Source organism: Doryrhamphus excisus, chromosome 5 (assembly GCF_030265055.1).
Source record: "Doryrhamphus excisus isolate RoL2022-K1 chromosome 5, RoL_Dexc_1.0, whole genome shotgun sequence".
NCBI classification, from domain to species: Eukaryota; Metazoa; Chordata; class Actinopteri; order Syngnathiformes; family Syngnathidae; genus Doryrhamphus; species Doryrhamphus excisus.
Genome location: NC_080470.1, coordinates 3,744,451 through 3,771,415, shown reverse-complemented (window position 1 = coordinate 3,771,415; position 26,965 = coordinate 3,744,451). Strand labels below are relative to the sequence as shown.

The 26,965-nt window shown below is 35.5% G+C and overlaps 1 protein-coding gene across 3 annotated transcripts; it reads left to right on the top strand.

Moving 5' to 3' along the window:
- Positions 1 to 1,200: 1,200 nt before the first annotated feature.
- Positions 1,201 to 12,963, top strand: lhx9 (LIM homeobox 9). Of its 3 annotated transcripts, none has more exons than XM_058072358.1 (5): positions 1,201 to 3,213; positions 3,616 to 3,818; positions 4,966 to 5,321; positions 6,749 to 6,951; positions 7,294 to 10,226. In XM_058072358.1, the coding sequence occupies exons 1-5, from the start codon at positions 3,016 to 3,018 to the stop codon at positions 7,546 to 7,548; spliced, it is 1,215 nt and encodes a 404-aa protein (XP_057928341.1). In that variant the 5' UTR covers positions 1,201 to 3,015; the 3' UTR covers positions 7,549 to 10,226. The 3 variants fall into 3 exon arrangements, with proteins under 3 accessions (XP_057928341.1, XP_057928339.1, XP_057928342.1); XM_058072356.1 differs by having other exon boundaries at positions 1,203 to 3,213; positions 4,963 to 5,321; XM_058072359.1 differs by lacking the exon at positions 7,294 to 10,226 and adding an exon at positions 11,260 to 12,963 and having other exon boundaries at positions 1,879 to 3,213; positions 4,963 to 5,321.
- The last annotated feature ends 14,002 nt before the right edge of the window (positions 12,964 to 26,965 follow it).

The window sequence follows — 26,965 nt, the reverse complement described above, 5'->3', positions numbered from 1 at the left end:
TCTTAAGTTTTTATTATTTGGTGTTTTATTGTTATTATTATATTTATTTATTACTGATTTATTCTTGATTTGTTTATTTATTTTTCATCTTATTTTGTGCAGAAAAAATAAAATTAAGATATTTGAGAACAGTGGAATGTTTTATCAGAGCTTTTATTGTAGAAAATCTGAACCAAAGCACTGAATTTTTTTAAATATTTTTCTGTTTTTAATAAATGCGTTTGTTTTTTTGTTGGGCCCAGCCTTGCCCAGACCCTAGCTCCAGTGGCCCCCAGTTAAATTGAGTTTGAGACCCCTGCTTTAGAGTAATCAATGACATAATTTGTGATGATAATTATAAAGTAGATTTGAAATTGACCTGATTTAATATATGTCATCTCTCTCCAAAAGACAGCAAGTGACATGAATGTAATATTCCAGTTGTTTGCCATAAGGCTGTAACCCATACAGGATTGTTTATTTATCCACTTTTAAATTTCTCAGCCATTAGATGCTCCAAAACATGCAAAGGGAGGCCACTATATGGCTTCCAGTGTAATTGTGTGTGTGCTGTGTTGTGTCTTCTGCATGCCGGAGGAATATTTAAATGACTTGTGTTTTAATTTGAGGCTGGAAGTGGAGCTGCAGCTCACAAACGTGGTAACAGCCCCCATCTACCGGCAGGCAGTCGGGCAACCTCTCTCTCTCTCTCCATCTCTCTCTCTCTCTCTCTCTCTCTCTCTCCATCTCCGGTCTTTCTCTCCTCTCTGCCTCCTCTTGGCGCACTGCGTACAGTCCGGAGCGCCTCCTCCGCCTGCGCACCGTACGGGCATCGAACCAGCACCGCCTCAGGTAAGAGCCTGACTCCGGGCTGTGTCTTCTTGGAAGAAATAATAGCATCCATAAGCAAAACATAACCGCTTAATGCTTACTCATACGCAACGGAAGCCAAATCCTTTCATTAAATTGTTTTTTCATTGTTGTTTAAAAACACAAATTAAGCCGTAACATGTTTTTCTTATTATTATAATAAATCTATAAATACATATTGTAGTGTAACAATTCAAAATATTTAACATCTATGCCTAAAAATACAGGTTTTAGTTATGTATATGGGTAAAATTTAGAAATAAAATAAATTTAGAATGTTTTCATGTTGTTTTCAATTTTAATTTGTGTACAAAAATAATTAGTAATTGAGCCTATAATTCATCATCCATCAATTTTATATGAACAAAAAAAGCGTCTAAAACCATCATTATAAAATATATGACACCGTTCACAAAAAAAAAAAAGCCCACACAATGAGTGGCATATTATAATGAAATATTACAGTTAATATTACTCCTCGCTTGTGCACTGACACAAATCCTAAATCCTCCTCGGCTAGAATCAAATGTTACCGCTGGAGGCTCCGGGTCAACACAATTCTCCTTTATCGACATTTAAACTCGTCATAAATGTCTCCATCAAATCATGAAAAGGCCCAACTTCTTGTATTTTTTAGTTGTAAATAAAACACCTTATTTATTTCACTTATTCTTATCCTGTCAGGGTGCTAAATAAATATAGTGATTTTATTTTTTATTTTGTTTTTTTTTCTCTCTTTCCTTCATGGGGCCTCCAATTAAAGGCTACACAATTTGATGTGTGTGTGTGTGTGTGATAATGTAACATTTTCAAATGAAGCATATCATAACTAAAATTAAAAATAAACCAAAGGTCAGTCGATTACTTTACTTAATTTTTTTTGTCATATTTTTTTAATTAATATTTTTATACTATACCGATTAAAGCATCCCGTTTAGACTGAGCTTTTCTGTTTTTTTATTAGCTTCACACCCTGTCAATACTTATAATGTAACCTCAATATACTGTATATTAATGTATATATGAAGTCATTTTTTCCCCTTTCACATTGACCTCAACATTATTATATATTTTTTGTTCATTTTTCTCGTATAGAACATTCCCTGTGTGTGTCTGTGCTATATGGAAAATATGACTTTCTTTAAATTGAAATACCAGTGGAAAATATGAATACTGTAAAAAAAAGCCATTTAATGTAGTTATTTACCGGCTAATTAGATTACATTCAAATCATTGAAAAAAAAATAAAGGAAAAAATTGCCATGTATTTATTTTGAATCCTAATATAATTAAAGTCTAGCTAATTATGTGATACAGCAAAGCCACGCCCACTACAGCCTATCAATAATCACGGTCACGCCCCCTTAGACGCTGACACAAACGCACCTGTTTAAATGTATGTTAAGATAAGATGTTTTTCATGTGTTTTAAAAGGAGAAAAAAGCAATTTATAATAATTTTGGTGTTTTTAAATTAATTATAAATGTATTTTTTGGTGTAAATAAGTGGAGGATTTTTAAATGGAGTATTATACAAGAAGTAAAAAGGACGCTTCTTTGTTGGGCAATAGAAATGATTGGTGTGTGTGTGTGAGAGAGAGAGAGAGAGAGAGAGAGAGAGAGAGAAAGAGAGAGAGAGAGAGGGAGGGAACTCCTCCTACCAAAATTATTCACACTGGGCAGGCTTTGCTCTCTTCACAAATAGGACACAGTTCTCAAATCCAGGCAGTCCCAATCTGACCTCCAAACACCAAGGAACCCTAACTGGGAACTTTGGGAAAAGAGAAAAAAAGAGAGAGAGAGAGAGAGAGAAAAGAAACAAGGCAAACATTGTGTCATTATTTTTTTTTGGCCAGCCTCCTCCTCCCCCCCCCCCCCCCTTTTGACTCCATCACCCGTTTTGGACTATATATATTTTTTTTGATGTGGAGAAGAGATATTCTGCAAAGAAGGAACAAGCCTGTGCGCCACCATCTTTCCTTCTCGTCCCACCCAATGCTGTTGTTGTAGTTTTTTTTCTTCTTCTTCTTCTTCTTGTTTCCAGTCGTTTTTGCAGACTGAGAGTCTCTGCAGGGTTTTGCTTTTCGCTCCCCCCCCGCCCCCCTCCCCGCGGCCCATTTGGATGCGCTGAGCCGGGCCAGCACCATACGGTCCACACACACGGTGTATGGAAGTGGTGGGCTGCAAGGCAGAGGCAGCCAGTTGCAAGTTGCGTCCAGGACCGGGAGGACCGGGAGGACCGGGAGCCATGCTTTTCCACGGGATCTCCGGGGATCACATCCAAGGGATCATGGAGGAGATGGAGAGAAGGTCCAAGTCGGAGTCTCGCTTGGCGAAGAGCATGCAGCTTAACGGGAGAGAGACGGTGAGTGAGGACTTGAGGGATGGAATTGAGTTTTGTTTTTTTTGCACACACACAAAATTTTTAAAATGCAGCAAAGACATAATTTCTGCTAGAAATAGTAGTCATTTATTAATTGTTACACTCACTAAAAACACTATAAATTGTGCAGATATTGCAAGAAAACACACACACACATAGAACCCAGTGCTTACATTATATTAGCAATATAAAATAGCACACGTGATCAATGTTAAGTATGGATTATGCAAAATATGCACAAAAAATATTACTAAATATACAATAGGGGCCTTTTGTTGACATTTGTGAAATATGTGAAAAATACACAACTTAAAAGCACGTTATTGCCAATAAGACAAAGTGGAATTTGAATGGGGTTCCCTTGTTCTTTTCCACGTGAGCCAGACCATGCCCTCCATGAGCCCGGAGAAGCCCGCCCTGTGCGCCGGCTGTGGAGGCAAGATCTCGGACAGATACTACCTCCTGGCCGTGGACAAGCAGTGGCACCTGCGCTGTCTCAAATGCTGTGAATGTAAACTAGCGCTGGAATCGGAGCTAACGTGTTTTGCCAAGGATGGGAGCATCTACTGCAAGGAGGATTATTACAGGTAAGAGACGTGGATGTTTGTGGACGTGGATGTTTGTGGACGTTGTAGTCTTGCATCACAAGTGGACGCGGGTGGCAAAGTCAGTTTATGTATATTTTTATCTTTAATTTTTGATCTTACAACACCAATACTTGGACTTCAGACCACCATTTTTGTTTGGAGCATGCGCATTAGTTTGGAATAATTCGTTGAAAAAAAATATTGGTTAAATTTGTATACAAACATGTCAAATATTAATAATGGTGACTTGTGGAATCTTACTGCTTGTGAAATATGTATACAAAAATGTTAAAAATAATTACAAAAATGACAAATATTGGTTAAATAGGGACATCTTACTACTCGTGTAATGTTTAATCTAAAATGCCAAAAATAATAAAAATAAATGATAAATATTGGTTAAGGGCTGCTTAGTTATTGATTATTGGAACTCTTCCTACTTGGGAATTTTGAATACATAGGCCAGAAACATTCATAAAAAGTGAAAGTTGAAATTTTTACAAAACTTGGTGTAAATAGTTAAATCTCACAGCCTGTGAAATATGAAAGTATTCCAAAAACAACAATAAAAAATGAAAGTAACATGAAATGCTTGTTGAATTCCAAAATAAAAAGTGACTATACAAAATGAGATGAACAATACTGGTTAAATATTGAAATATTACTTCTTGTGAAATATGTATAGATGCCAAAAATATTAATAAAAAGTAAAAGTATAATGTCACGTGAAGACGGTGACTGTCTCTTTAAATCGCCATCTTTTTTTGGTCAAATGTCAAGAAGTTAGCAATGATGGTAAGTGAAAAAGAAAAGCTAACTTTTAACTTTTAAAGTGTACATGATACACGTTATTAATTAAAAACATTCAAATTAAACGTAATTTGTTAGTGGTACAAAAAAAGACTCAAATTTGGTCAACAAAAGTGTCTTAATAGTCTGTTATATTGGATATTAGCCCATGCTAACATCAAAGAAATAGCGATTCCTTTTAGTAAACATGCTAGTAGGTGACAAGGAAATATGTTGTTACTGACAAAGATAATAATGTATTTAATGTATTTAAATTGAAATTGAAAATGAACCATGTTATATATATATATTATATATGTTCCCTGCGGTGTTTTGACGATGTGTCTTGTTCCAGAAGGTTCTCCGTGCAGAGGTGCGCGCGCTGCCACCTGGGGATTTCCGCCTCGGAGATGGTGATGCGCGCCAGAGACTCTGTGTACCACCTGAGCTGCTTCACTTGCACGACGTGCAACAAGACCCTCACCACGGGAGACCACTTCGGCATGAAGGACAGCCTCGTCTACTGCCGCCTCCACTTCGAGAGCTTGGTGCAGGGAGCCGACTACCACCCCCAACTCAACTTCGCCGAGCTGGCGGCCAAGGGCGGCGGCCTCGGCCTGCCCTACTTCAACGGCACCGGCACGGCACAGAAGGGCAGACCGCGCAAGAGGAAGAGCCCCGCCATGGGCTTGGACTTACCCAGCTACAACACAGGTGAGACGGCGTGACACACACACGCATAAATGTCTGCACTAAAACAAACAAAAAAAGATTCTCGCAGATAACTAGCTTCCGAAATGTCACATGTCCGATTATTCTAAACACAACACAAGGAAACCCTGCCAATATCAAGCATAATCAGGAATGTCGAAAGTGCTGCTGAGGGCCACTTTCTGCTTCTTAAACGACAACAAAAATTCGAAAACAGAACAAAAAGGCAGAAATGTTCTTACATTTTTAGCGTTTTTGCGAAAATAATATATAACACCTCTGACATAAATAAAATGTTATTTAATTCATATAAACATTAATTCACTGAAAGCGATAAATCCGGATTAATTAATGAATCCGCCTTGACTTTAAATGATGACATAACAGTCACATGCCAATTATATATGTTATATGTAATAACTACACCTGTGACTTTTTAGCAAAATGTGTATTATTTCATGGTATTGTTAAAAAAAATTTAAGTAAAAAAAATTTAAATGGCTCCCCGGGCCGAGTGGCTCCACCCTGCAGCGTCCCAATTTTTTGTGTCTCTCCGTCGAATTAGTGCGCGCTTGATAAGTTAGTCATTGTGAACACAGCTTCCTGTGTTCCCGATGAATAGGGAGGGAAGAAGGGTAATCTGCGCGTTAATTGTTCTCCGTTAATTGAAAGTGACGTTGGAATCCCGGGCCTCCAGTAGAGGCGGTCAGCCCCGGTTCTCAGGGGGGCCAGTGCATGCAGATCCGTGCGCAAACAGGGATGCGTTTATCTGTATTTTTTTTTATCATGCATGTGTAATAATAATAATAATAATAATAATAATAATAATAAATCATCAACAGCAATCATGTGATTTGCAGTCGCGGATGTTGCGCAATGAGTCGAAATGCAGTGAAACAACCTCCAATATAAAAAATACTATCCATTTTTTTGCTCTAATCAAGGCTTACCAGTCAAATCTGGTTATTAAATATTACCCGAAATAACGCAAAGGTGGTGAAATCAGTTTAAGGAACATCTGCAAGCTTTATTCTTTATTTTATTGCCTGAATGTGTACAATTTGTATTTTTTTAGTCTCCGAGTGTTCATGTTAATATATACGTCACTCAGCTGCTCATATTTACTACAAATGGGATCACATTCTGCTGTTGTTTCTGATTTATTAGTCTCAAGCGAGCAAAGATATTCTTGCATGTTTTTTTTTTCCACCCCCCGACAAGAAAAAACCACCTCCCGGTTGGGTGAAATCTTCTTGGGATACAGAGACCCCTAGTGGTTAACTGTCATACAGCGGCTCAATGGTGTTCAAAATGGGAGATTATTATGCTGTTATTTCAGTTTGACGCTCAAATTGGTGCAAAAACTGTGCATAAGTATCCTAAACACTCGCTGTTAAAAATATTGACCTCTGAGTCTCTGCTCTACCCAGGCTGCAACGAGAACGACACGGACCATTTGGACCGGGACCAGCAGGCCTACCCGCCGACACAGAAGACCAAGCGCATGCGGACGTCCTTCAAACACCACCAGCTGCGGACAATGAAATCCTACTTTGCCATCAACCACAACCCGGACGCTAAGGACCTAAAGCAGCTGGCCCAGAAGACGGGTCTGACTAAAAGAGTTCTCCAGGTAAGCACGGATCCATTTTTCCTTCTTGCACCACCAACCCCCGACCCGACCCTATTTACCATTTCACACCAGAAGTCATCTTTTGTTTTTCTTAGTCATTAAATGGGTGTTTATTTCCTTTTATAATGCAGTTTTTGAGGTGTAGAAAATCACGTTGATTAGGTTTTTATTTTCCAAGACGAGTGCACATGATCTTTAAAGTCTTGCACCAACATGAGGACCTCAATATTGCCTCAATGACTAGCTGTGTACTGCATTTGAGTCTTTTCCTTTTCTTTCTTTCTTTCAACGAATCGTACATAAACTCAAAAAAGTAAAAGCCACACTGGGATTGGTTTGCAGGTTTGGTTCCAAAACGCGAGAGCCAAATTCAGAAGGAACGTTTTACGACAAGAGAATGGAGGTGTTGATAAGGCTGATGGCACCTCACTCCCTCCACCCTCATCCGACAGTGGGGCCCTCACCCCCCCCTCCAGCGCGGCCACACTAACAGACCTGACAAACCCCTCTATTACCGTAGTGACGTCCGTCACCTCTAGTTTGGACAGCCACGATTCGGGGAGTCCCTCGCAAACTACCTTGACAAACCTTTTCTAACAAGCTAGCAAGACTGCTTTCATTTTTGCTTTTGTCCCCCCCCACACCCCCCCGTCCACTTTTTTTTTTCTTTATTGACACCTTTAAAAACAAGCAGAAGCGACACCTTGGAAGAGAGAGTGCCGTACTGTTTTTTGACGCAAACAGGAACCACAAGAACAAGAAGAGCACATTTCAAAATAAAATGTGTAGCATTTGACACCGCATGGCTTTGGAAAGGACTTTAAAGAGAAAAAAAAAATACCATTGGAAGAACAATAACCCCCAAACCTGGAAACTAGCATTCTTCATTTGACTTGATTTGTACATTTGTATTGAATTCTGATCAATTCAGCCCTTTTTTTTGCTTAATTGGTGAATCTTGCTCTCGGAAACCTGTAATTGTATGCACTGTGTTGGCACTAATTAGGTCATTTTTTTGTTTTGTTTTGTTTTGGAATCCAACTTGTAGAATGTTCTGTATATGGGTCGATCCAGAAAATAGGCTTTAATTCTCTTTTTGAATGTCTCCCGTCTGTACGACAGTGGAATAATCAGACTCAGATCCCAATTGGATTCATTCATTCTAGAACCGGACTTTCTCACTTGATGAAGACATGTACTGGAACGAGACGCCAATCTTACATTGCACAGTTAATAACGTTCGCTTAAGGAATGGTGGGCAGTTCGTGTAATGGCAGGGGGTGTCCAAAACGTTGATGCAGGGGGGGGGGCGCTTTGATACGTAGACCAGAAAACCCATCTGCCCAACGTAGTGTCGGTCAATATATGCTACATCTTCGTATTTCCGTAACTATTTCATAAGGAAGGACCACAAAATGGCCACACATCTGCTTCGTAAACAAATAGCTCTTTCTTATCATCAAAGTTGCGCTAATAATGATGAAAGTTGACTAGATCTTCGCTTTGTGTTCAAGGTCACAATGCTAATTGGTCATATCTGGTATACCTGCGTCAACCCTAGCCAAGAATTTCCCATAGTTCCCATAGTTGGCCAGAAATGGCAACAGTAATCTGCGAAGCTAATGTTGCAATGTTGGGTTTTTCCACCCCTAATTTTGTAATTTTGCGGAAAATTACCCTTATTTTCAAATACAAATCCTGACAGAATAAACAATTAATATCTAGTAATACACGGTCGTGGGAAAATAACTATTAGATCACTTTGTTTCTTCAGTTTCTTGTTCATTTTAAAGTGGTTGGACAAACATAACCAATGAAAGTCTGATGAGCTATTTTTGTTATCATCAAATCTGTCCAAAATATGTATATTCAGTTGTTAAAAATGGATGGACAAACTGAAGAAACAATGGTGGTCTAATGACTTTATCTGATTAGAGCTGTGACTCACCATTATTTTCTTCCTTGATTAATCTGAAGCTCAATTAATCGAGTAATCGGTTCGAGGTCCGAATGGTTATTCATTCATTCATTTTCATTCAGGGTACACCCTGGACTGGTCACCAGCCAATCACAGGGCACATATAGACAAACAACCATTCACACTCACATTCATACCTATGGACAATTTGGAGTCGCCAATTAACCTAGCATGTTTTTGGAATGTGGGAGGAAACCGGAGTACCCGGAGAAAACCCACGCATGCACGGGTAGAACATGCAAACTCCACACAGAGATGGCCGAGGGTGGGGAAAGTCAAAATAAGAAGCCAAAAAGTTACCACTTCCACACAAATAGGAGGAGAACTCATTCATTCATTCATCCATTTTCTACCGCTTATAGCTGTTAAATAGGTCTGAGTTCATGGATGACAAAGGAAATTTAACAAATATTCACAATTCCGAGGCTGAGGATATTTACTGTACATTTTTACAGTCAAAAAAACGAGTCATGGAATTCCAACGTAATTGATTAATAATTGATTCATCATTGATTGATATTGGTGACTCCAAATTGTCCATAGGTACGAATGTGAGTGTGAATGGTTGTTTGTCTATATGTGCCCTGTGATTGGCTGGCCACCAGTCCAGGGTGTACCCCAACTTTTGCCCGAAGACTGCTGGGATAGGCTCCAGCATACCCACGACCCTAGTGAGGATAAGCAGTAGAAAACGAATGAATGAAAAAAAATTCAAGCATGGCAAACTATCATTATTAGAGCCCTCTTGATACAAAATAACACCCCTATAGTGACCTTTACACTCATATTACTCAATATGGTAGATATAATCACAGAAAATAATTTAAAAATTAGACCCGTGCTTGTGTGTGTTTCAATAAATGTCTAACCGGACGTGTGGACAGGAAGTGGAGCTTCCATCGTATAGCAGTGCTATATCTCATTATCAATGAATTCAATATGCAGTTAAGGGACAGTTAAAAAAAAAAAAAAAAAAAACTGCGGTGAGCAAAGGGGCCCCCGGGCCATATTTTTGGACACCCCCCCCCCATGTAGTCAACTGCCTTCTGATCAAGTCAACTGCACAACGCCCAGTGAAAAGTGCATTATTGTTTTATCATGTTGCTCAGGGTGACCATTTTTTTTTTAAAGGGAAAAATGAGTTCGAATTAAGACTGGAAACTGTCATGAGCGTTGAAATGACCTCAGCTAGATGGACGTGCAAAGAGAGGCAGCCATGTTTTTTTCCACTATTTGGGACATATTTTTTTATTTTCTCTAATAACCAGACCAAAAAAAAAAAAAAAAAAAAATCAAACCATGTTTCTTCTTCTGGCTGAAAGGTAGTGAGGAAAAAAAGACAGACACATTTCATTGTGCGCGTTCTAAAATTGTTCTGTTGTAGAACAAAGTGGTACACTCTGAGTCTACTCGCTGAAGTAGATGCCTAACTCAGTTCTACTATGTGCCTTATATGCGAGAAGTTTGGGGATGGGGGGGGGTGGGGGGGGTTTGGTTGGGAAATTCAGGATTCTATGTGTTCTTTGTTAACTGATTCACACCCTTTGAACGCCTCACTAGTTTTGTACTGTTTTGCATCTTATTTTCAAAGATCTTTTTATGGTGTATCCTGTTAAATAAAATAAAATTAAAAAAAAAAAACACAAAAAAGGGGGCGGGGAGGATGGGGGGGGGGGCAGCGATGTCATAGAAAGCATTTGTGCACTCTTTCAGATATAGTTCCAAGAAACTTATATATTGATCTTCGTGTTAATAGTTGAGTACAGTAAGTGTTCTATCAAGATTGTCCATGTTTTTTTCCTGTTTCTTGATAAAGATGGTGTATAGAAACTATTTCCCCTTAAATATTTATGGACCAAACCGGTTGTTATATATCTTATTAAATTTGTGTGAATAAAAAAAAATACTTTGCTTTAAATGGCTTTTTTTATTTTTCATTGCCATTTTTTTTTTTTGTGTGTTCTTCCTTAAATACAATTTCTGTCCGTCACATCAGGTAACCCGAGACAGCGTTTGCTTATAAACCAAGGAGCAGTTAAATTGTCATTTTTGCTTCCATTTTTAATTTCTATTCCCTCTTTTTTTTATGATGTTTATGGTTTTTAACGTAATGCCCCAATGGATTTGCATCCAAACCCTGCAGTTAAGAGAATTTGAAATTGCTATTTAATGCATGATCATGGCTGTAGAATTTAAATCGACGGAATGCCGTAAAGCACATCTTTACATATGTACGCTATATGATATTAAACGCAACATGAAAGTACAGACCCCGTAAAACGCCATGTTGCTCTGTAGTTAATATATTCTTACTCTATTATTTCTTTCAGGGAGAACAAATCTTGGGGCATTACAGCCATACATCCCGACGTTTGAAAATTCCCTAAAGTATTAAGAGAAGGGGAAAACTTTGATGGGAATTCCTCACCATTGAAGACAAAGACAATATTAGGATAAAAAAAAAAAAAGATGATAGCGGATCAGATTTTAGAACCAATTTGAGCAAAAAGTGTCAAAGTTGTTGAACGCATCAAGCAAAGGAACTTCATCATGTACAGCATCAATTACCTGTGTTTGTATTGGAAGAGAACAATGACAATAAAGTGTACTGTTAAGTAGTAAACACAGTAATTTGCATAACAGAGACAGTATGGATGTTACACACACACACACACACACACACACACACCAACCTCTCTCCCACTGACATGCTCCTATATGTAAGCACAGTACAGCTTATACATCCCTACACTCTTTGTTCTGATTGCCCCCCCCCCTGTGCACCGCCTTGCTGTATACAAACTTTCTTTTGTCCCTTTTGCAAACACACACGCCCCCCCCCCCCCTCCTTCCTTGAAAGTGGGCAGCAGGATGCCCATCAAACATGACTGCAGAGCCGGATGGAGCTTTGCCATCTGCCCCCGAGCCGAGGGGACGCCAAGCTGGGAGAGAAAAAAAAAAAAAACACAAAAAAAAAACACAAAGCGCACCCTAAAGAAGAGGTTCTCCATTCTGCATGCGCCCTCGTCGTCTTGTTCACGTTATCCTTGAGATGTCTTTTCATTTCCTTTCATTCGCTGTGTGATTTATTGTAAAAATAAAGCCTATGAAATCATGTTCCTGGCACTCGTGTAGCGCACACACACACACACACACACACACACACTCAAACGTACACACTCAGTGGGGAAGGGCGGCCACTGTGAGGATTTGTTTTTTGACATTCGGCGCCCTGCAGAAGAAGGTGGAAACGGTCACATGACCACTTGACACATTTGCTGATTTTGTATTTGTGTATTTTGCTTCACTGATCAAGTGTTGAGATTTCACACTTTATTCTGTGGTCTTTGAACGCACTATAGTTTATTTATAACAGGGGTCTCAAAACTCAATTTACCTGGGGGCCACCGGAGCTAGGTTCCGGGTGAAGCCGGGCCGCATCAGGTTTTCAAAAAAAACAAAACAAAACACATTTATTAAAAACTGGAAAAAAAATCAATAAAAAAACTATCTTCAATGCTTTTGCTTCTGCTATACTCTACACTTTTTCAGTACTTTGGTTCCGGTTTTCCACACCAAAATATCTGATAAAACATTCCACTGTTCTCAAATATCTTAATTTTTATTTTTCTATACACAAAATAAGATAAAAAAATAAATAAACAAATTAAGAATAAAGACAATAAATCAATCAATCAGTAATAAATAAGTAAAATGATAATAATAATAAAACAAATAAGAAAAACATAAGAAACCACATACGTACAGTTGGTAGAGAAATTATTTTTTTCGGATTCAAATGTACAGTATTAACAGTTATTTAACCTGTAACATGAACATTAATGAAACTTAATAATTTGACCCAATTAGCAAGTTAGCATCGCACTCACTTCCATCTGGGAGCAGCGTCGTAACTTTAACAACATGTTTGATGAGATGCTTTATCTTGACGTGTATTTTCCCAGTTTTATTCCAAATCATTTCCTGTATTTATTTGTACCCAGCGTCATATAAGCCTTTAGCTTCATTGCTAATCCAATGCTAAAACAGGGCGGGGTAACAGGGTAGGGGTAACAGTATGGGCGGGCAAAATCATGTTAATTGTGTCCGGTCTGCACACAGCTTTAAGCTGTCATTTCAACATTAAACTTTTGGTATCAAGGTGGGGGCCTCAAACTAGCGTCTTGCGGGCTGCATTTGGCCCACGGGGCCGCAAGTTTGAGACCCCTGATTTATAAGAATATTTACCATACTGTTTACCATATTAGAGCCCTCCATATGTGAAACAACACCCCTATAGTCACATTCACGTTCATATTACCCGATTTTACAGCATAGACATAACATACATAGACTCACACATTAGCATTGGACGGTGTCTCGTCAATGTCACATGACTGACACCTAGTGACCTTGTCTTTTTATGCGTCTTCTGAATGCCTTATATTTTATAGTTTCCTTTCGTTTAGCCATTTTTATGCTTGACAATGCTTCATTTAGGCCAAGAATAATTTTGGTCAACATCAAAAGTGGTGATGGACGCCTCTGCTTAATGCAACCATATGTTCCATCAGTCATCATCATGTTGTTGTTTTAGTGTTACGATAATAAAGAGTATTATGAAAATATCTTTAGATTTTTTTTTTTTACTATACAGCCCTCGTTGGCTAAAGCTACTTACTAAGACAATAAGGCAAAACACAGGAAATTTACGGGAATCTATTTCGATATTCATTTCTAATTTCCATTTTTTTGACTTTCACTTTCCAGAAGAGTCTGCTTCATAGTTGGAAGACATAAAGGTTAACTAAGTTAACTAAAAACAGCAAAATTGGTGTCACTTGGAACTATTTTTTTTGGTAATTATTTTCATACGGTCTTTTATGAGAGTGTATTCGTAACTATAAAACATCATAAGCCGTAAAAAGATGACCACATGTATAGAAAATTATCACTCCAAAACGGGTGTTCAAAGTGCAGCCTCGGGGCAGTTTGCGGCCCGTGGCTCATTTTTTGGACTATACCTATGGATAATTTGGAGCAGCCAATTAACCTAGCATGTTTTCTGGAATGTGGGAGGAAACCGGAGTACCCGGAGAAAACCCACGCATGCACGGGGAGAACATGTAAACTCCACACAGAGATGGTCTAGGGTGGAATTGAACCTGAGTCTCCTAGCTGTGAGGCCTGCGCGCTAACCAGTCGTCCGCTATGCAGCCGAAATGTTGATATTGATGAATAATAATAATGAATACATTAAATATAGAGCGGGGAGAACATGCTAACTCCACACAGAGATGGCCGAGGGTGGAATTGAACCCGGGTCTCCTAGCTGTGAGGCCTGCACGCTAACCGCTCGACCACTATGCAGCCAAAATGTTGATATTGATAAATAATAATAACAAATACATTAAATATAGAGGCTGCACGGCGATCGTGTGGTTAGCGCGCAGACCTCATAGCTAGGAGACTAGGGTTCAATTCCACCCTCGGCCATCTCTGTGTGGAGTTTCCATGTTCTCCCCGTTCTCGCTCCGGTTTCCTCCCACATTCCAAAAACATGCTAGGTTAATTGGTGACTCCAAATTGTCCATAGGTATGAATGTGAGTGTGAATGGTTGTTTGTCTATATGTGCCCTGTGATTGGCTGGCCACCAGTCCAGGGTGTACCCCGCCTCTCGACCCAAGACAGCTGGGATAGGCTCCAGCACCCCCACGACCCTCGTGAGAAAAAGCGGTACAAAAAATGAATGAATGAATGAATGAACATTCTCTTTGTCTCAGTGGGTGGAGGCGGGGCCGGTAGCATAATACACACTCAATGTAGAAGAGCGGTCCTTTTCTTAATGTCTGACATGAGTCAGCGTATGCTTCAGTTGCAGAAAGCCGATTAACTCCACACACACACACACATTCACATGAATAGGAATTGTGGACAGCATCATGGCCGCCATGATGACAACACTTGACTTATTTCCTGTGTGTGTGTGTGTGTTTCTAAGTGAGCCTCCCACTCACCAATGGGAATTCCACACCCACGTTCAAATGTTTCATGCTTCATTTTGATCCAAGCACTGTATTGAATGTAGGGCGCCTATTATTCACTTTATTTATCATTCAACTCCTCTCTTTGAAACGTAAGAAATATAATAAAGCTTTTTTTCTTTCCCTCCTCCTCCTTCTAATGGCAGCTACTAAGCATGACACGACAAAATATCCAACCAGCAACATTGGTCACACGCCTTTAGTGTAATTAACGCATGCGCATTATCTCAAGCCACACCGCTGTGTTATGACGTCATCCGGAAGCGCCATGTCGTGTCCCCACACGATCACACAAAGTCTGACTCTCTTTTAGAACTTTATTTTATTTACTTTACTTTATTCTTACCCTAACACATCAACAGCAGTAGGAATTGCAATTCTAACACATATATGTCTCTACAACACTATCTATTCCTCCTCGGAAGGACACTTCCTTCTTGTCACGAGACCGCAGCGAGATGCATTCAGGAACACTCGGAAAATCCTCACAAAGTCTTAATTATGCACTCGTGTGTGGTTTAAATAATCAAAAAGATAAGGAAAATTAATAAACGGATATTCTTATCACAGACTAACGTAACCCTGACTGCAAAAGTACAATTTGATGCAAATCTTTTCATGACTCTAATGATGCGGTTCGAGTGTCACTCAAATGTTGTGCAACTATCAAAGAGACAAACGTGTGGTATCTTTTAGCTTGAAATCAATTGGATTCATTTGGAGCTGTTAATACATCCATATATACATTCATATATATATACATACATGTGTATCTAATTGTGTCATTTGTCTTTTTCATCATTTTTTTTGCTCATAAAATACAGTCATTTGCAAATGGTGATCAATCATGATTAATTAAGTTGGAAAACTGTGAAGTTTTTAATTGCTTGACAGTCCTAAAAATATAGAAACATAAATAATATCTAAATTTATAAATCACAATCAAAATAATTAATTTTAATAAATAAAAATATTTTTCTTACTCCTTTATTATTGTAAATTCATGACTTTATTCTTGCGAAATGATGAATTTACTACTTGTTTATTTATGACGTTGTTCTGATGAATTCATAACTTTTTACTTGTAAATTTACAACTTATTTTCTTTTCCATTTAAAACTTGTAAATACACAACTTTTTTCTTTTATTTTATATATTTTTATTTTATTTTATTCTTGTGAATTTACAAACTTTTTTTTGTAAATGTACTACTTATTCTTGTACATTTACTATTTTAATTTTGTGAATTATATCTTTTTCTTGTAAATGTACAACTTTATTCTCGTGGATTTACAACTTTTTTCTTTGAAATTTACAAAATTATTCTGGCAAATTTACAACGTTTTCTTGTACTTTTACTCTTTTATTCTCGTAAACGTACAACCTTTTTTGTCTACTACTATGTACTACTTTATACTCGTAAATACACAACTTTTTTTTTGTAAATTTACAAGTTTATTCTTGTGGATTTACAACTTTTTTTTTTACATTTACAACTTTATTCTCGCAAATGTACAACTTTTTCTTGTAACTTTACTGTTTTATTCTAGTAAAGTTACAGCCTTTTTTTGGTAAATGTACTACTTTATTCTTGTGGATTTACAACTTTTTTCTTTGAAATTTACAATATTATTCTCGCAAATTTACAACGTTTTCTTGTACTTTTACTGTTTTATTCTCGTAAACGTACAACCTTTTTTGTCTACTACTATGTACTACTTTATACTCGTGAATCTACAACTTTTTTTTGTAAATTTACAACTTTATTCTTGTGGATTTACAACTTTTTTTGTACATTTACAACTTTATCGTCATAAATGTACAACTTTTATTGTAAATGCACAATGTTTTCCTTGTAAATTGACAATGTTGTTCCTGTAAATGTATAACTTTTTTTACACATTATTACATTAACATTATTCTCGCAAAATGTACAACTTTTTCTTGTAACTTTACTGTTTTATTCTAGTAAATTTACAGCCTTTTTTTGGTAAATGTACTACTTTATTCTTGTGGATTTACAACTTTTTTCTTTGAAATGTACAACGTTATTCCCGTAAATTTACAACTTTTTTCTTGTCAATTTTAGATTTTTTTCTCATAAATTTTAAACTTTATTCTTGTGAATTTATAACCTTTTTTTGGAAATGTACTACTTATTCTTGTACATTTACTATGTTAATCTTTTAAATTACATCTTTTTCTTATAAATGTACAACTTTTCTTGTAAATTCACAATGTTTTTCTTGTAAATTTACAACTTTATTCTCGTGGATTTTCTGTAAATTTTGTATATTTTATATTTTATTCTCATAAATGTAAAACTTTATTCTCGTGATTTTTTTTGTACTACCTTACCATCGTAAATTTACAACTTTATTTGTGAAATGTCAAGATTTTTTTGGTCAATGTGCCCCTAACACTCTTAATTTCCATCAGTACAATGAAAGAGAACAACTTTCCTCCTGGGTGAAGAAATGAGTGTGTGTGTGTGTGTGTGTGTGTGCGAGAACACACACACACACACACACGTATAGGCGGTCACACATACATGACCTTACATGACAGAGGCGCGGTGACAAGTGTGGAATGATGACTGCGGCGCAGGTCACATATGCAGTTTACATGTTGCTGTGATTGTGTTGTTTCCATTGTCACAGCTCGCTGAGGGGACGTCTGTGATGTCCTGCCAGTTCTGCCTCGCTTCCCTCCTCTCATTGCTAAGCGTCTATTTAACCTCACCTCTCACACACACACACACACACACACACACACACTGACACAAGCAGCGCTGTGATGCACCAACACACACATGTCAGAGGGGTGACCATGTGAATGAGACACAGCTCAACTTCTGTGTGTGTGTGTGTGTGTGTGTGTGTAGGTGTGACGCACAAACAGGCCTGATGCTCGAATGGGAACAGGTGGAGGGATAAACTGGGAGTGTGCCAAGATGAAAATACAACAACAAATATGCAATTTCGAAATTCTCATAATAGTTATGACATTTAAAAAAAATTCCTGTCAAATTTTGCCTTTTTTTTTTTTTTAGAATTTTTTCAAACTTTCTTCTCTATATTTTGCCTTTACTCTTGTAAATAATTTTTAATTTCTGACTAAATTCCTATAATAGTTGGGCTTTATTCTCATAATATTATAACTTTTTCACCACCTAACTTTCTAAAAATAACAAATTTGTTTGGTGTTTTGTTTCTTTTTCATAATGTTATGACATTTAAAAAAAATTCCTGTAAAATTTTGCCTTTTTTTTTTTTTTAGAATTTTTTCAAACTTTTTTCTCTATATATTGACTTTATTCTTTTTAATTAAATAATAATAATAATAAAAATTTAAATACTTTTTAATTTATGACTAAATTCCCATAATAGTTGGACTTTATTCTCATAATATTATTTTATTTTATTTTTTAAATTTTTATTTATTTTATTTTATTTTACAAAGAATAATGTAATTTTAGTATATTTTTTAGAATATATAGAAAAAATACGTTATCATTTTGAGAAAATTAGGTTTGGGGAAAGGTTTCACAAATATTACAAAAAGGTTGAAATCTTTAAAAATTGTAAAATTTAGCCTTTTTTTAGAATTTTTTCAAACTTTTTTCACTATATTTTGACTTTATTCTTGTAAATACTTTTTAATTTATGACTGAATTCCCACAATAGTTGGACTTTATTCTTATAATATTATAACTTTTTCACCACCTAACTTTCTAAAAATAACAAATTTCTTTGGTGTTTTGTTTCTTTTTCATAATGTTATGACATTTTAAAAAAATCTCTGTAAAATGTTGCCTTTTTTTTAGATTTTTTAAAAACTTTTTTTCACTATATTTTGACTTTATTCTTGTAAATACTTTTTAATTTCTGACAAAATTCCCATAATAGTTGGACTTTATTCTCATAATATTATAACTTTTTCACCACCTAACTTTCTAAAAATAACACATTTGTTTGGTGTTTTGTTTCTTTTTCATAATGTTATGACATTTAAAAAAAAATTCCTGTAAAATTTTGCCTTTTTTTTTAGAATTTTTTCAAACTTTTTGCTTTATATTTTGACTTTATTCTTGTAAATACTTTTTAATTCATGACTAAATTCCCATAATATTTGGACTTTATTCTCATAATATTATTTTTATTTTATTATTTTTTTAAATTTGTATTTATTTTATTTTATTTGACAAAGAATAATGTAATTTTAGTATATTTTTAGAATATATAGAAAAAAATACGTTGTCATTTTTAGAAAAATAGGTTTGGGGAGAGGTTTTACAAATATTTTGCTTTTTTTTTTTTTTTTAGAATTTTTTCCAAACTTTTTTCTCTATATTTTGACTTTATTCTTGTAAAACCTTTTAATTTATGACTAAATTCCCATAATATGTAGTTGGACTTCATTCTCATAATATTATAACTTTTTCACCACCTAACTTTGTTTGGTGTTTTGTTTCTTTTTCATAATGTTATGACATTTAAAAAAAAATCCTGTAAAATTTTGCCTTTTTTTTTTTTAGAATTTTTCCAAACTTTTTTCACTATATTTTGACTTTACTCTTGTAAATACTTTTTAATTTATATTTGTAAAACCTTTCCCCAAACCTAATTTTCTAAAAATGACAACATATTTTTTTCTATATATTCTAAAAATATAATAAAATTACACTATTCTTTGTCATTCCCTGACAAATTCATTCCTGTAAAATTTTGCCTTTTTTAAAAGATTTTTTTCAAACTTTTTTCTCTATATTTTGACTCTATTCTTGTAAATACTTTTTAATTCATGACTAAATTCCCATAATAGTTGGACTTTATTCTCATAATGTTATAACTTTTTCACCACCTGACTTTCTAAAAATAACACATTTGTTTGGTGTTTTGTTTTTTTTTCATAACGTTATGACATTTAAAAAAAATTCCTGTAAAATTTTTCCTTTTTTTTATAGAATTTTTTAAAACTTTTTTCTCTATATTTTGACTTTATTCTTGTAAATGCTTTTTAATTTATCACTAAATTCCAATAATAGTTGGACTTTATTCTCATAATATTATCTTATTTTATTATTTTTTAAAATTTTTATTTATTGTATTTTATTTGACAAAGAATAATGTAATTTTAGAATATTTTTTGAATATATAGAAAAAAATACGTTGTCATTTTTAGAAAATTAGGTTTGGGTTTTACAAATTGAAATCTTTAAAATCTGTAAAATGTTGCCTTTTTTTTAGAATTTTTTCAAACTTTTTTCTCTATATTTTGACTTTATTCTTGTAAATACTTGGTGTTTTGTTTCTTTTTCATAATGTTATGACATTTTAAAAAAAATCCTGTAAAATTTTGCCTTTTTTTTTTTTTTTTTTAGAATTTTTTCAATTTCAATTTTTTCATGTTATGACACAAGCAGCGCTGTGATGCACCAACACACACATGTCAGAGGGGTGACCATGTGAATGAGACACAGCTCAACTTCTGTGTGTGTGTGTGTGTGTGTGTGTGTGTGTGGCCTGCTGCTTGAATGGGAACAGGTGGAGGGATAAACTGGGAGTGTGCCAAGATGAAAATACACCAACAAATATGCAAGCGTGCGCTAGATCTGACTGAATTGTGGAGAAAAAAAAAACACATGTTGTAAAGGATCCGGGCGGAAACAATATGATCGTTTTGTCCTTCACATTATTACAAACCATGCCTCATTTGCATATCGCTCTCCACACACGCCGTAAATCCTCCACTTCTCTCCTGTGCTCCTTTTCTATATTTAAACTGATTTATCACGTGAAGGCTCACATCTTAGGTAACCTTGAAAATGCGGCGATCAAGGCCCGTAACAACAAGCCCGCAATTGCGCTTTGAAGACAAAACAACATTAATTAACCAGGAAAAAAAAACGGGAAGAGTTGGAGAGTCAACATTTTTTTTTTTAATCCATATTCCCGTCGTGCCCTTTTTCCAGAGGTGCTAGAGGTGCAGCGAGCGCATAAACAGGAAGCTCGTCTGCACCGATACGGCATGTGTCAGCGGCTGACAGGTCAGCTTTGTAGCGGCAGAGTGTAACCTCTCAGTTCTCGCTAAACCTTCAGGATGCACGCGGCTTCTCGCTCCTCCATCTGCTGGTTTCTATGAAGTGTGCACCTGATCACAGCGGCTTTGACTGCAGCTTCTGTCTCTACCACATCGCAGTCATGCCTTCGCCCCTGAGCCGGATCAACAACACAGGCGAAGAGGAAGACATGAGTGAAGACATCAACATTTTTCCATTTAAGTGTTTAAAATGTGCTTTTCAGCCCCCCCCGGGTGCAAAAATATCTGCATATTAAGCAATGGAAAAACACAGATTGCTGGTATTCCGGTAAAATGGGGATGTTGGACCACGACGGTATTTGCATCCATGTATCCATCCCGGGGGGTGGGACTGGGATGGAATGAAAGGATGTTTGGACAGCAACACAATAGTCATGCCAAGAAATTAGATATATTTTTAGAAAAAAATTGCATCTCAGCCTTAAGTGTATTTTTGCTATTGTTGTCAAAGATTTTAACCTTTTTGTAATATTTGTAAAACCTTTCCCCAAACCTAATCTTCTAAAAATGACAACAATTTTTTTTTCTATATATTCTAAAAATATACTAAAATTATATTATTCTTTGTCATTCCCTGACAAGTTCATTCTTGTAAAATTTTGCCTTTTTTTAAAATATTTTTTTCAAACTAAATTCCCATAATAGTTGGACTTTATTCTTATAATATTATTTATTTTATTATTTTTTTAATTTGTATTTATTTTATTTTATTTGACAAAGAATAATGCAATTTTAGTATATTTTTAGAATATATAGAAAAAAATACGTTGTCATTTTTAGAAAATTAGGTTTGGGGAGAGGTTTTACAAATATTACAAAAAGGTTGAAATCTTCAAAATCCTGTAAAATTTGGCCTTTTTTTTAGAATTTCTTCAAACTATTTTCTCTATATTTTCACTTTATTATTGGAAATGCTTTTTAATTTATGACTAAATTCTCATAATAGTTGGACTTTATTCTCATAATATTATAACTTTTTCACCACCTAACTTTCTAAAAATAACAAATTTGTTTGGTGTTTTGTTTCTTTTTCATAATGTTATGACATTTAAAAAAAATCCTGTAAAATTTTGACTTTATTCTTGTACATACTTTTTAATTTATATTTGTAAAACCTTTCCCCAAACCTAATTTTCTAAAAATGACAACGTATTTTTTTTCTATATATTCTAAAAATATACTAAAATTACATTATTCTTTGTCATTCCCTGACAAGTTCATTCCTGTAAAATTTTGCCTTTTTTTTAATTTTTTCAAACTTTTTTCTCTATATTTTGACTTTATTCTTGTAAATGCTTTTTAATTTATGACTAAATTCTCATAATAGTTGGACTTTATTCTCATAATATTATAACTTTTTCACCACCTAACTTTCCAAAAATAACACATTTGTTTGGTGTTTTGTTTCTTTTTCATAATGTTATGACATTTAAAAAATTTCATTTTTTTAGAATTTAAATGCATTTTTTTTAGAATATTTTCAAACTTTTTTCTCTATATTTTGACGTTATTATTGTAAATACTTTTTAATTTATGACTAAATTCCCATAATAGTTGGACTTTATTCGCATAATATTACAACTTTTTCACCACCTAACTTTCCAAAAATAACACATTTGTTTGGTGTTTTGTTTCTTTTTCATAATGTTATGACATTTAAAAAATTTCATTTTTTTAGAATTTAAATGCATTTTTTTTAGAATATTTTCAAACTTTTTTCTCTATATTTTGACGTTATTATTGTAAATACTTTTTAATTTATGACTAAATTCCCATAATAGTTGGACTTTATTCGCATAATATTACAACTTTTTCACCACCTAACTTTCCAAAAATAACACATTTGTTTGGTGTTTTGTTTCTTTTTCATAATGTTATGACATTTTAAAAAAATTCCTGTAAAATTTTGCCTTTTTTTTTTTTTTTAGAATTTTTTCAAACTTTTTTCTGTATATTTTGACTTTATTCTTGTAAATACTTTTTAATTTGTTACTAAATTCCCATAATAGTTGGACTTTATTCTCATGATATTATAACTTTTTCACCACCTAACTTTCTAAAAATAACAAATTTGTTTGGTGTTTTGTTTCGTTTTCATAATCTTATGACATTTAAAAAATTAGTGTTTAATTTAATTTAATTTAATTTAATTTAATTTAATTTAATTTAATTTAATTTAATTTAATTTAATTTAATTTAATTTAATTTAATTTAATTTAATTTAATTTAATTTAATTTGTGAATAATGGCTCTCACTGTAGTTTGCTGGAGTCCCAAAGCTTTAGAAATGGCTTTATAACCTTTTCCACGCTGATAGATCTCATTGTCAATTGAATAAAATTCTTATACTTGATGATTGTCGGGCTGCACGGCGTTCGAGTGGTTAGCGCGCAGACCTCACAGCTAGGAGACCAGGGTTCAATCCCACCCTCGGCCATCTCTGTGTGGGGTTTGCATGTTCTCCCCGTGCATGCGTGGGTTTTCTCCGGGTACTCCGGTTTCCTCCCACATTCCAAAAACATGCTAGGTTAATTGGCGACTCCAAATTGTCCATAGGTATGAATGTGAGTGTGAATGGTTGTTTGTCTATATGTGCCCTGTGATTGGCTGGCCACCAGTCCAGGGTGTACCCCGCCTCTCGCCCGAAGACTGCTGGGATAGGCTCCAGCACCCCCGCGACCCTCGTGAATGAATGAATGTTGATTGTAATGGTTGTTCATGAACTAATGACTCTCACAGTACCAATCCATTATTTATGAATATTATTTTTCAATTTTCAGATTGAGTACGAGTTGACTACATGGAAACTTCATTCACAAACGGCCAAAGAATGAACAAACGAACGCTGCAACCACACGCGTGAATGATGATGTCAGTGTTACAGTAAAAGGTCTAAAGCACCTCCATTAATCCAGCACTTGAACCTCCTCCATTTACCCTGCAGGAAGAACCTTTTTGCGAGCGGGTTACCTGCGAGCAACAACAGGAAGTTTGAAGAGAGAGAGGGGGGGGGGGGAATAGAGCCAAACGCATAACAGCACTCTCTCTTCATGCTAAAAAAAGACCCCCCCAATCAAAAGGAACTCCTTTCTGTTAAATAAACAATACCAACAAAAAGAACACACAAAAAAAAGTTTTCTATTGGTTTAAAGCATCAAATCAAGCAGACAGACACTTTTTAAAACAATGGGAATTCGACACGATTATTAAACACTTTTCCACCAAACAGACGTGGCGGCATAACGTGTTGAACTAGAGGATCTCTGGGTGCCGCCACCCCCCCCCCCCCCCCCCCCCCGGAGCAGACTGATGCATTACTTCTCATCCATCCATCTAATTATTCCCTCAGAAACCTGAAATTTGAAGATACAAAAGACCGTCCCTATCTGTCACCGAGCGCCATTGATCTTATCGAGAGGAAAATGTGGGTGTAGCAGGAAACCCAATATAACTTGTGCCATTAAATTCCACACCGCATTATTCACGTAGCGAATTGACAGATATCTGTGAGACGTTTCTTTTAATCTTCAACCGTTGTTGAAGAAAAAGGAGAAGGGGTGTGTGGGGGGGTGTTGCGGATGGGAGGGAGGGAATCCTACACTGCAGGCATCTCTCTGCCTTTTCCATATTTGCAGTGAGGTTAACAAAAAAAAAGCCGATTGATGTACGAAAGAAAAAAAAAACACAGCCCAACCTAACTTGTTGATTATTAACAATACGGATGCGAAGACGGAAGCTTTTATCAAAGCAAAACTGATCAATTCCATAAACTGCTTCTGTCCACGCCAGTCAATCCGCGCCGCCATTTTTTTTATCAATACGGTCTCATGATTTTCCCAATTATAGAAGTGTGTGCGGGTACGCTGCATTCAATTGGGAAATGATAGCAAGCGTGACTGCATGTCAATACAAGTGCATGGAACTGTGTGTGTGTGTGTGTGTGTGTTGGGATATCATCCGTTACGCCAACCATACCTCTACTCGACTGCGCCCACACACACACTGACGCACACTGGATGGATAATCAGGTTGATTGCGAGTGGAAAAAAAAAAAGCTTTAAGTGTGGTCGGTGATTCATAGGAGAATGTCTTTGCATTGTTCTATTTGATTTATGTCTTCCCCCCCGATGATGAATAGTTATCTGTTAATGACGCCTCTGCAAGCTGCATGGTGGGCTATTGGCTAACATGATGACAAGCTCCGTCTCTTCCTCACACGTTCCAAAAACAGGTTAGGCCAAATGGAGACTCCGAATCAGGGTAATAATAATAATAATAATAATAATAATAATAATAATAATAATAATAATAATAATAATAATAATAATAATAATAATAATAATAATAATAATAATAATAATAATAATAATAATAATAATAATAATAATAATAATAATAATAATAATAATAATCATGATGATGATGATGATGATGATGATAATAATAATAATTTGGATTTTTTAATAAATAAATTCCAAATCATTATTATATTATTATTATATTTATATTTTTTATAAATATTTTTTATAAATATTTTTTCATACATATTTTTTATAAATATTTTTTATAAATATTTTAAATTTATAAAAATATAATTTCACAAGAAAAAGTAAAAATAGCAATAGCAAAAATTTAATTCAGTATTCTGTAAGAATTAAGTCAAAATGTTACAAAAAAAGTTGCAATTTTACGAGAATAACTTCAGAATATAATGAGGAAAAAATTATATAATTTTTGTAGCATAATGTTGAAATATTTGAGAAAAAAACACATTACCTCTTTAAAGTCGTAGTATTAGGAAAAAACAACAAATAAAGTTGTAATTTTTGGGTAAATTTGATTGTGGAAAAAGTTACAATTTTATGATCACAAGAAAAAGTAAAAATAGCAATAGCAAAAATTAAATTCATTATTCTGTAAGAATTAAGTCAAAATGTTACAAAAAAAGTTGCAATTTTACGAGAATAACTTCAGAATATAATGAGGAAAAAATTATCCTATCCTCTATCCTTTCATAAACACATTAAGAATGTTACTAAAATAGCATTTTTTCATCTTCGCAATATTGCGAAGATACGACCTATTCTATCCACCTCTGATGCAGAGACCCTAGTCCATGCATTTGTCACGTCTCGCCTTGACTACTGTAATGTACTGCTTTCTGGTCTTCCAATGGCGAGTCTCAAAAGCTTGCAGTTAGTACAAAATGCTGCAGCGCGACTTCTTACAAGGACACGTAAGTGTGACCATATTTCACCAATACTAGCCAACCTGCACTGGCTCCCAGTTCATTTAAGATGTGACTTTAAGGTACTGCTTCTGGTTTACAAAATATTACACGGGTTGGCACCTTGTTATCTGGTGGACCTAATTGTACCCTATGCTCCGTCTAGAAACCTACGCTCACAACACGCCAGTCTTTTGACTATCCCGAGAGCCAGAAAGAAGTATGCGGGCTCTAGAGCCTTTTCCATTCGGGCCCCAACGTTGTGGAATGATCTTCCTGTTAATATTAGAGCTGCTACCTCAGTAGAAATGTTCAAGTCCCGACTTAAGACTCATTTCTATACTTTAGCGTTTAGTTAAAAATATTCCCTGCCTGTTTTGACTGCCGCTCCTTCTCTCTCCCATACCGCCCCCCCCCGGCTGAGGGGGGGGGGTCCAGGAGAGGCTATTTTGGAAGTTTGCCTTGACGAAACTGGACATCGGTCGTGGCCTACCTTGGAGGCGCTGCAGCAGAGGGATAGTGATCATCTCAAGACCCGTGGCTGCCCAACTGTCCTAATGGCATCACATCTTGGACCTGGACTATTATACTCTATGTTTATATTTAACTGTCACATGTAAACCTCTCCACATCCATTGCAGCCTGGTCATCCTAGAAGGGGG

What these genes read in the sequence shown, in the direction of transcription:
- lhx9 (XM_058072356.1), top strand. Translation starts at nt 3,016, where the DNA reads ATGGAAGTGGTGGGCTGCAAGGCAGAGGCAGCCAGTTGCAAGTTGCGT. An exon ending in CTTACCCAGCTACAACACAG is followed by an intron (nt 5,322 to 6,748) that starts GTGAGACGGCGT and finishes TGCTCTACCCAG; the next exon opens with GCTGCAACGAGAACGACACG. An exon ending in TGACTAAAAGAGTTCTCCAG is followed by an intron (nt 6,952 to 7,293) that starts GTAAGCACGGAT and finishes ATTGGTTTGCAG; the next exon opens with GTTTGGTTCCAAAACGCGAG.